The following is a 12,564-nucleotide window of genomic DNA, read 5'->3' on the forward strand; positions in this document are numbered from 1 at the left end:
CCTTATGTCGGTGGCTGTCCCACAGTACGTCGTGCCCAGCCGCCACTACTTTTCCAGGCAAGCCATCCCTTCCCTGCACAACCAAGTGGGGGAAAAAATCAGGTGTGCACTGCGCAACGCCATCTGTGCCAAGGTCCACCTAACTACGGATACGTGGACCAGTAAGCACGGTCAGGGGCGTTATATCTCCCTAACGGCACACTGGGTAAATGCAGTGGCGGATGGGCCTGAGGCGGATAGCAATTTGGCGCATGTCCTTCCACCACCGAGGATTGCAGGGCGCTTCAGTTTGCCTCCTGTTCCTAACTCCTCCTACTCCGCTTCCTCATCCTCTACCGCCTCCTCATCCGGACAGCGTAACACCTTCACCACCAACTTCAGCACGGCCAGGGGTAAACGACAGCAGGCAGTTTTACAACTTGCCTGTTTGGGGGACAAACCACACACCGCGCAGGAGTTGTGGAGGAGCATGGAACAGCAGACAAATGAGTGGTTGCTGCCAGCGAGCCTCAAGCCCGGCCTGGTGGTGTGCGATAACGGGCGAAATCTCATAGCAGCTCTGGGCCTAGCCGGTTTGACGCACATCCCTTGCCTGGCGCATGTGCTGAATTTGGTGGTGCAGAGGTTCCTTAAAAACTACCCCGATATGTCAGAGCTGCTGCAGAAAGTGCGGGCCGTTTGTGCGCACTTTCGGCGTTCTCACCCTGCTGCTGCTCGCCTGGCAGCGCTGCAGCGTAACTTCGGCCTTCCCGCTCACCGCCTCATATGTGACGTGCCCACAAGGTGGAACTCCACCTTGCACATGCTGGAAAGACTGTGCGAGCAGCAGCAGGCCATAGTGGAGTTTCAGCTGCAGCACGCACGCGTGAGTCGCTCTGCGGAACAGCACCACTTCACCACCAATAACTGGGCCTCCATGCGAGACCTGTGTGCCTTGTTGCGCTGTTTTGAGTACTCCACCAACATGGCCAGTGGCAATGACGCCGTTCTCAGCTTAACTATCCCACTTCTATGCCTCCTTGAAAAAACAATTCGGGCGATGATGGAAGAGGATGTGGCACAGGATGAGGAGGAGGAGGAGGATGAAGAGGTAACATTTCCAAGGCTTTCAGGGCAGTCATTCGCAAGGGGCTCCGAGGGTGGGTTCCTGCACACGCAAACGCCAGGGACGCAATTGTCCAGCAGGGGCACAGTTCTGGAGGATGAGGAGGATGAGGAGGAGGAGGAGCTGGAGGAGGAGATGGAACCATGTTCACAGCAGGGTGGCACCCAGGCCAGCTCATGGCCATCACTGGTGCGTGGCTGGGGGGATACAGAGGACACGGACCATACACCTCCCACAGAGGACAGCCTTTCGTTGCCTCTGGGCAGCCTGGCACACATGAGCGATTACATGCTGCAGTGTCTCCACAACGACCGCCGAGTTGCCCACATTCTAACTTGTGCTGATTACTGGGTGGCCACGCTGCTGGATCCCCGTTACAAGGACAACGTACCGTCCTTAATTCACTCACTGGAGCGCGATCGCAAGATGCGCGAGTACAAGCGCACGCTGGTAGACGCCATGCTGCTGGCATTCCCATCTGACAGCGGGGCCACAGTGGAAGCACAAGGCAGAGGAGGAGGAGGAGGAGGTCGCCAACGCAACCAGGGCACCGCCAGCACCTCAGAAGGCAGGGTTAGCATGGCCGAAATGTGGAAAAGCTTTGTCAGCACGCCACAACAAACAGCAGCACCAGCAGCTCAGATGGAACGTCTTAGCAGGAGGCAGCATTTTACCAACATGGTGGAGCAGTATGTGTGCACACGCCTACATGTAGTGAATGACGGGTCTGCCCCCTTCAACTTCTGGGTCTCCAAATTGGGCACATGGCCTGAGCTTGCCCTTTACGCCTTGGAGGTGCTGGCGTGCCCTGCAGCCAGTGTATTATCTGAACGGGTATTTAGCACGGCTGGGGGCGTTATAACAGACAAGCGCAGCCGCCTGTCCAGAGACAATGTGGACAAGCTCACGTTCATTAAAATGAACCAGGCATGGATCCCACGGGACTTTTCCGTACCTTATGCAGAATAGCAATGGATACCGACCTTACCCACCCATTGTTCCATTTTTGCTCTTTCTCACTCTTTTGGGGTGTACCCTCATTTAAAATTTGTGAAAAGAAGCAGTGTTGGCTACCTCGTCCTCCTCCTCAGGGCCAGATTAATGTAGGGGCTATTGGAGCTGCAGCTCCAGGCCCCTACCTTTTATATAGGCCCCGGGTTGGCCATATTCACTGTTACCGCTCTTCTGTCACTTGTAAACACAGAAGTCTGGCTTCTATGCTCGCTTCCCCAGGCAGCACCCTCAGAACCTCCCCACACAGCGTGAAGGCCGGACAAGGAGGGACAGTTGGCGATGCATGGATGTGTTTATGGGCTTCAGAGACAGCATCCCATGTTGAATTAGGCATGCATGGCTGCACCCTTCCTCCTCTGGGTGCATGGCAAGGCACGGCCCTAAGGCCCTTCAAAATCCTCAGCACCAAGCCCATGATGCTGTTAATCCGGCCCTGGTCCTCCTCCACCGCCGCTTCCACCTACACCGCCCATAGGTGTGCGCAGCCTATTGCATTAAGGTGTGCACCCCAAAGTTGAAATACACATGCATGTGTTTGCCAGCAGGGAGAGTAATGTATCGGGGCCATGTACCTGTAGGCAAGGAGAAATAGAGCAGAGCAGGTCCCAGGGAGATCTTTCCCATCTCCTCACTGGCAATGCTATGTGCCCTAGGTGATTAGGGTGTGCCCAGGCACACCCAGCACACCCTGTGCGCACGCCTATGTCACCGCCACATCCACCACCACCTCAACCTCCCTCCTACTCCATATGGGCCTCGTCCTTCAGAGATGAAGAAGAACATTGTTTTATTTTTCTGTTTTTTTTTGTTGTTTTAAGTTATTTCCCTATCCACATTTGTTTGCAGAGCACTTGCCATGCTCTTAATTACGTTTTGCTGCCATTTGCAGCACTCTAGCCCTTTCCTTTGGTGTTTTAGAGCCATTTTAGTGCCTTAAAGTTCGGGTCCCCATTGACTTCAATGGGGTTCGGTGTCCGGGAAAAGTTCGGTAAAAGTCCGGGACACGGACCCGGACTTTTTTTTAAAGTTCGGCCGAACCCGTCGAACACGGACATCTAGGTGTCCGCTCAACCCTAGTGCTAATCATGTAATAATAAATAAATAAATATATAATCCCCCTGAGGAAGACACGTGGTCCCTGTGTCATCACGCGTAGGGGAGGGGCTCGGACGGCAGCTGCATACACTCAATGGAGAAGGTGCGAGCAGAGTGGCTGACCATTTCAGATCCCGCTGTCATCACAAATGGCTTATCTTGGAATGCTTTCCAGTTTGGTGCACTATAGCACCTTGCATATGTGAGTGCATTTCTTGATATTTAATAAATTGGAGTTTAAAAAGATATAAGCACTATTGGAGATCCTTCTTTTTTATATGATACATTGATCGATTGGTATAAGGAGAATCCATCCAGGTTAGGATTCCCATCAGGGGGTGATCGATTGATCATCTCTGACCCGAGAGGGGTGACCCGGGAAGGGGACACTGCGCATTAGACCAAGCTTAATTGCTGGGTCACTGGAATTAAGGTGAGGATCCATCCAGTGGGGGTTTGAGGTTGGAAGATTTGCTTTGATGCACTTTTTGTCACTCTGAAGTGGATTATTCATCAGATCACCGGGTTGATCATTCACAGCACTATTGAACACTTTTTGAAGTGTTTATTGTTTACTAATTTCCACGCACAATCTGGACTTGTATGAATTTTGGCACTTTATACATTTATGACTCACATTGGATTTATGGTCACGGATTTGCACGTTTTTTTAATCACTTTGATATTTATTTATTTATTTATCTACATGTACACTGGAAGCACTTTTATTGGGTGGCATTATTTATTTATTTATTTAACCCCACACTTATCAGAAAGTGAAGTGTTCACTGCAGTTCTTGTGTTTACCTTGTTTGCTCGCAGGAATATTTGAATTCACATTAATGGGGTCCATGTTGTCCTTTCACAGATCCTAAGCTCTGCTCATCCAATCCCTGTGGGAACGTTCAGTGTATTCAGCTCTCCAATGACTACGCCTGCCGCTGCCCGCTGGGCTTTGCTTTTAACAATCTGAATTTGTCGTGCCATCCAGGTGAGATCATCAACAATCAGATTTTTCACATTCCCCGCCAATATGACATTACAATATGGAGGGGCAACTGACCTAAAGAAGAACTCTGCTAAAAACGGTCTTCATCTAAAGTAACCACATGACCAGAGCCCAGATTGTTCTCGGTTCTCTCAGGTTACACAATATTTCCTAAATCTTCAGAATGGAAGGTATTGGGACGGTCACAATATGTGGCCACAATGATCTATGGATATGATAGGTGATATTATAAAAGAGACTCAGATGAGATGTAACTGAAATCCTGCCCTGCACATAACATACCCCGGGGTAATTCCAGGAACATGACAACCCTCTCTATATATGGGGTCCTTATACCTCTACATTGTGGGGTCCTTAAGAATGTACATGGTGGGGACCTCATACCTCTACATTGTGGGGTCCTCATACCTCTATATTATGGGGGTCCTTTTAAATGTACATTGTGGGGTCCTCACACCTCTACATAGTGGGGTCCTCATACCTCTACATTGTGGGGTCCTCATACCTCTATATTATGGGGGTCCTTTTAAATGTACATTGTGAGGTCCTCACACCTCTACATAGTGGGGTCCTCATACCTCTACATTGTGGGGTCCTCATACCTCTACATTGTGGGGTCCTCATACCTCTATATTATGGGGTCCTTTTAAATGTACATTGTGGGGTCCTCACACCTCTACATTGTGGGGTTCTCCTACCTCTACATTGTGGGGTTCTCATACCTCTACATTGTGTGGTCCTCACACCTCAGCTTTGTGGGGTTCTCATACCTCTATATGGTGGGGTCCTCACACCCCTACACTGTGTGTCTATTAATCCTACCATCATAACTCAGCAGATGTAAACGGGGGGAATAAACAATCCCCAGATCAGAAATGTATAAATGATTTTCTTTTACAGAACAGAAAACTTGAATGTGTCATTTTGGTTTGGTTGTAGGTGACGCTTTCTATGGTCAGCTGACAATTAGCGGCGAAGAGTTCAATTCAGACCCTGCATCTGCACAATACACCGCTATCTATAAATATGTGATAAACAATGTGAGTATTTATTACTGCTATATTGTTATAATGTTATATCTCCATTATGCCAGTACCCGGTGTACTGTGACCCTGGACTGTGCCAGTACCCCGGTGTACTGTGACCCTGGACTGTGCCGGTACCTTGGTATACTGTGACCCTGGGCTGTGCCGGTACCTTGGTATACTGTGACCCTGGGCTGTGCCGGTACCTTGGTATACTGTGACCCTGGACTGTGCCGGTACCTTGGTATACTGTGACCCTGGGCTGTGCCGGTACCTTGGTATACTGTGACCCTGGGCTGTGCCGGTACCTTGGTATACTGTGACCCTGGACTGTGCCGGAACTCCGTTATATTGTAACCCTGGGCTGTGCCAGTATCCCAGTGTACTGTGACCCTGGACTGTGCCAGTACCCCAGTGTACTGTGACCCTGGACTGTGCTGGTACCCCAGTGTACTGTGACCCTGGACTGTGCTGGTACCCCAGTGTACTGTGACCCTGGACTGTACCGGTATCCCGGTGTACTGTGACCCTGGACTGTGCTGGTACCCCAGTGTAAAGTGACCCTGGACTGTGCCGGTATCCCGGTGTACTGTGACCCTGGACTGCTTTTATCTCTATATACTGTCACCCTGCAGTGATGCACCGGCTCTCTTAATTGAAATCTTTCTGTTTCCACTCCAGTTTACAAAATGTTTTGAGAACTTCCCGGGCTATCTGAGCACCACCATCTTGGAAATTAAGTGAGTGAACTTCTCAATCCTCTGATCTGTGTGGGGCATTTAATGGGGAGCTTGGTGTAACAGAGTCACTCAGGACAGGGACTTTTGGAGGGGACTGCAGGCTAGCCTCTTGCCTACTGACTATGGGCCCTGGCTTGTAAGGGAGGACTGCTCTTTGTGGGGTTATGCTGGGGGGGACCCTTGGAGTAATGTTACTTTGGATTCAAATCCACGTCTCCCCAAGACACCCAGACTCTGGGACTCTAGGCCTAGGATCCATGTTAAAGGACTTGCTGCCTATTGCCAATATGGCTCTGCTCCGCACAGTCAGATGCTAATATCATCAGCTCAACCACCTGTCTTCCACACATTGTTGATTGTGCTGATTAACTCACCTATTGTCTACACTTATAGTAATGTGTATTGTACATGAGGAGCTCGATGACGGCAAGTCTACTAGTTAATTAGCTCAAGTTAATTAAATCCACTGTCATCTATTAGTTGCTAGTGGGGAAGTAGAATACTGTTTGTGTTGGTTGTTCCTTAGAGATGTTAATTATATTTCTGTACACAATTTCATCTGCATATGATAATGTAATCAGTCATCTGACCTGGTGGGGTATATATTCGGTGTAAGTTTGTTCAATAACTGTTCCAGATCTTATACAAGCTAATCTTGGCTAGTATTGTATGGGGGTGGCTAGAATATCTGATATCTGTTCAAGACTGAAGGAAGCTGTATTCTGACGGAAGCCCACAAACACATTGAGGGTCGCGGTTCCGTTGCATTTGGGAATATAGGACGGATAGCAATATGGCACAGCACATTGAGATAGTCCATAGGGCACGATGCAGGTAAACAGTTCATGGAGTAGCAATAGGGCACAGCAAAGTGAAAATGCAGGAGGGTTTAAAAATTCACACCAGACGTTCCCAGGAAGCTGTAGTGGTGGTCTGGGCAAAGGAGGACTTGTCCAGGATAGTTAGCAGAGGCAGGCTCCCAGGCAGGCATATGCTGGATCCAGAGAGAGAGAGAGAGAAGAGTGCTGGTCACCCTGGCCACAAATTTCAGAGAAGCGGAGAGTAAAGGGAGCAGGCAGCCTCCAGGGGGTCCTCCAGGGGGACTGGCAGAGGGGGGAATAAACACCATGGCTCAGGCAACCCAATGATTAGCATCAGATTGCCCGGGCAGCAGGCTCTGTAGCCACATAAGGTGCATGGCTGGTGGTGAGCTCTTTGTCTCCAGGGAAGCGCACAGCATGGGAAGAAGAACATACTGTGCCCACCGGATCCTGGTGCCTGGGGGGAGGAAGTCTGTGGGCCAGTAAGAGGAGATCCATACACCAGCCCCAGCAGGGGGTCTTAAAGCCTGGCACCTCACTCACAGGAGGTGTGGAGTTGTGGGAACTGAGTGCGAGGTGCCAGGTGTTGGTGGCATGTCTCACATGTGTGTCATGTGTGGTGTGGGGTGGTGCAGTGTCAGGACAAGGTCATCCAGCACACAGGGCAAAGATGCCTAACTGCTCCCACCCCTTTCCTTAGGGTTAGGGTCAGGGCGCCCCCATCCCTACAATAAGCCATTGCGCCCAGGGCAGCCGTCCCTCCTGCCCACCCCTTGTCCCGATCCTGGTGGGGTGGGAGACGAGTGGGGAGTGGAGTGGCGTGCCGAATGCTGTGACACTCAGAATGCAAAAATAGCGATTACTGAGAATATTTTATATTTTCTTTTCAGAGGAAGAGGAATGACCTTCCATATCTCTGGGAATATTTTTGCTCATCTGCTTTTGTTAGATTGGGTAGATTTGGTGTAAATTATTGAAATTAGCAAAAAAAAAAAAAAAAAACCCGGATGTGAAATGTGAGTCCAGGCAGGAGGATTGCAGATACTCCCCAGTAAGCCCTGCAGCTGTGCTAAAGCCATACGGCCCTCCCAATTTCCTTCATTCTGAGTTTCATAAAATCAGCAGGCTTTTCACAGTGCTGCTGGAAGAGCTGGAGTCTCATTTTCTGGTTCTATGCTGTGCAGCCTCCCTTTCATGCTCAGAGGCTTGTGGGTGGAGCTGCAGTGTGCTCAGAGAGAGGGCGGAGCCTGAACCATGGAACAAACTTGCTGCTCTTCCACAGACAAGGCCATTTAGATGATGAGGATACCGGCAGTCATTACTGGGATAGGAAATGAATGAGGATGAGGAATAAGCATTGCTCCGGGTACACAGGGCCGGTACGAGGCGCTTACAGCCAGCCTTTCATCCCAGAGAACAGTTTTCATTGGTTCAACAGAATATATTGGTGGGAGGTTGCCTGACCTGTTCAGCCAACTTGCAATCTAAAGATGGTTGAACGTGTCTGCAGATTGTCCTGTGTGTGGCCGGTACTGCGGTCACTCAGCAAGTCAGAGGAGTTTGTTTATATGTAAATTTTTCTTGTTTGCCACCTTTAAATTATGAGCTGACACCATCCATATATCCCTGACACCATCCATATATCCCTGACACCATCCATATATCTCTGACCCCATCCATATATTCCTGACACCATCCATATATCCCTGACACCATCCACATATCCCTGACACCATCCACATATCCCTGACACCACCCATAAATATCCCTGACACCATCCATAAATATCCCTGACACCATCCATATATCCCTGACACCATCCATATATCCCTGACACCATCCATATATCTCTGACCCCATCCATATATCCCTGACACCATCCATATATCTCTGACCCCATCCATATATTCCTGACACCATCCATATATCCCTGACACCATCCACATATCCCTGACACCATCCACATATCCCTGACACCATCCATATATCCCTGACACCACCCATAAATATCCCTGACACCATCCATATATCCCTGACACCATCCATATATCCCTGACACCATCCATATATCCCTGACACCATCCATATATCTCTGACCCCATCCATATATCCCTGACACCACCCATATATCCCTGACACCACCCATATATCTCTGACACCACCCATAAATATCCCTGACACCATCCATATATCCCTGACACCATCCATAAATCCCTGACACCATCCATATATCCCTGACACCATCCATATATTCCTGACACCATCCATATATCCCTGACACCACCCATAAATATCCCTGACACCATCCATATATCCCTGACACCATCCATATATCCCTGACACCATCCATATATCCCTGACACCATCCATATATCCCTGACACCATCCATATATCCCTGACACCATCCAGATATCTCTGACCCCACCCACATATCCCTGACACCATCCATATATCCCTGACACCACCCATAAATATCCCTGACACCATCCATATATCCCTGACACCATCCATATATCCCTGACACCATCCATATATCTCTGACCCCATCCATATATCCCTGACACCATCCATATATCTCTGACCCCATCCATATATTCCTGACACCATCCATATATCCCTGACACCATCCACATATCCCTGACACCATCCACATATCCCTGACACCATCCATATATCCCTGACACCACCCATAAATATCCCTGACACCATCCATATATCCCTGACACCATCCATATATCCCTGACACCATCCATATATCTCTGACCCCATCCATATATCCCTGACACCATCCATATATCTCTGACCCCATCCATATATTCCTGACACCATCCATATATCCCTGACACCATCCACATATCCCTGACACCATCCATATATCCCTGACACCACCCATAAATATCCCTGACACCATCCATATATCCCTGACACCATCCATATATCCCTGACACCATCCATATATCCCTGACACCATCCATATATTCCTGACACCATCCATATATCCCTGACACCATCCATATATCTCTGACCCCATCCATATATCCCTGACACCACCCATATATCCCTGACACCACCCATATATCTCTGACACCACCCATAAATATCCCTGACACCATCCATATATCCCTAACACCATCCATAAATCCCTGACACCATCCATATATCCCTGACACCATCCATATATTCCTGACACCATCCATATATCCCTGACACCACCCATAAATATCCCTGACACCATCCATATATCCCTGACACCATCCATATATCCCTGACACCATCCATATATCCCTGACACCATCCATATATCCCTGACACCATCCATATATCTCTGACACCATCCAGATATCCCTGACACCATCCATATATCCCTGACACCATCCATAAATATCCCTGACACCATCCATAAATATCCCTGACACCATCCATATATCCCTGACACCATCCATAAATCCCTGACACCATCCATATATCCCTGACACCATCCATATATTCCTGACACCATCCATATATCCCTGACACCACCCATAAATATCCCTGACACCATCCATATATCCCTGACACCATCCATATATCCCTGACACCATCCATATATCTCTGACACCATCCAGATATCCCTGACACCATCCATATATCCCTGACACCATCCATATATCCCTGACACCATCCATATATCCCTGACACCATCCAGATATCTCTGACACCATCCATATATCCCTGACACCATCCATATATCCCTGACACCATCCAGATATCTCTGACCCCACCCACATATCTCTGACCCCATCCATATATTCCTGACACCATCCACATATCCCTGACACCATCCATATATCCCTGACACCATCCATATATCCCTGACACCATCCATATATCCCTGACACCATCCATATATCCCTGACACCATCCATATATCTCTGACCCCACCCACATATCTCCGACCCCATCCATATATTCCTGACACCATCCACATATCCCTGACACCATCCATATATCCCTGACACCATCCATATATCCCTGACACCATCCATATATCCCTGACACCATCCAGATATCTCTGACCCCACCCACATATCTCTGACCCCATCCATATATTCCTGACACCATCCACATATCCCTGACACCATCCACATATCCCTGACACCATCCATAAATATCCCTGACACCATCCATATAAGCCTGACACCATCCATATATCCCTGACACCATCCATATATCCCTGACACTATCCAGATATCTCTGACCCCACCCACATATCTCTGACCCAACCCATATATTCCTGACACCATCCATATATCCCTGACACCATCCACATATACCTGACACCATCCATATATCCCTGACACCATCCATATATCCCTGACACCACCCATAAATATCCCTGACACCATCCATATATCCCTGACACCATCCAGATATCTCTGACCCCACCTACATATCTCTGACCCCACCCATATATTCCTGACACCATCCATATATCCCTGACACCATCCACATATCCCTGACACCATCCATATATCCCTGACACCATCCATATATCCCTGACACCACCCATATATCCCTGACACCACCCATATATCCCTGACACCATCCATATATCCCTGACACCATCCATATATCCCTGACACCATCCAGATATCTCTGACCCCACCCACATATCTCTGACCCCACCCATATATCCCTGACACCATCCATATATCCCTGACACCATCCACATATCCCTGACACCATCCACATATCCCTGACACCATCCACATATCCCTGACACCATCCACATATCCCTGACACCATCCACATATCCCTGACACCATCCATATATCCCTGACACCATCCATATAAGCCTGACACCATCCATATAAGCCTGACACCATCCATATATCCCTGACACCATCCATATATCCCTGACACCATCCATATATCCCTGACACCATTCATATATCTCTGGCACCATCCATATATCCCTGACACCACCCATATATTCCTGACACCACCCATAAATATCCCTGACACCACCCATATATTCCTGACACCATCCATAAATATCCCTGACACCATCCATATAAGCCTGACACCATCCATATAAGCCTGACACCATCCATATATCTCTAACACCACCCATATATCTCTGACATCATCCATATATCCCTGACACCATCCATATATCTCTGACCCCATTCAGCTATCTCTGACACCATCCATATATCCCTGACACCATCCACATATCTCTGACCCCATTCAACTATCTCTGACATCATCCATATATCCCTGAAACCATGCACATATCCCTGACACCATCCCCATATCACTGACACCATCCATATATCCCTGACACCATCCATATATCCCTGACCCCATTCATATATCTCTGGCCCCACCCACATATCTCTGACCCCACCCATATATTCCTGACACCATCCATATATCCCTGACACCATCCACATATCCCTGACACCATCCATATATCCCTGACACCATTCCCATATCACTGACACCACCCATAAATATCCCTGAAACCATCCCCATATCACTGACACCATCCATATATCCCTGACACCATCCATATAAGCCTGACACCATCCATATATCCCTGACCCCATTCATATATCTCTGGCACCATCCACATATCCCTGACACCATCCATATATCCCTGACACCATCCATATATCCCTGACACCACCCACATATCTCTGACCCCATTCAGCTATCTCTGACACCATCCATATATCCCTGACACCATCCAAATATCCCTGACACCATCCA

At 48.5% G+C, this 12,564-nt stretch overlaps 1 protein-coding gene across 1 annotated transcript in view; it reads left to right on the forward strand.

The window, feature by feature from the left end:
- MUC13 (mucin 13, cell surface associated) overlaps positions 1 to 12,564 on the forward strand; it is a gene marked incomplete at its 5' end in the record, with an annotated part of 84,478 nt that overhangs the window by 47,424 nt on the left and 24,490 nt on the right. The window contains 3 exons of the mRNA XM_082261810.1: positions 4,083 to 4,205; positions 5,163 to 5,263; positions 5,930 to 5,988. Of these exons, the coding sequence (XP_082117936.1) occupies positions 4,083 to 4,205; positions 5,163 to 5,263; positions 5,930 to 5,988 (283 nt within the window). The remainder of the gene's footprint in view (positions 1 to 4,082; positions 4,206 to 5,162; positions 5,264 to 5,929; positions 5,989 to 12,564) is intronic.

Source organism: Pelophylax lessonae (assembly GCF_965119305.1).
Source record: "Pelophylax lessonae genome assembly, chromosome: 6".
Taxonomy (NCBI): Eukaryota; Metazoa; Chordata; class Amphibia; order Anura; family Ranidae; genus Pelophylax; species Pelophylax lessonae.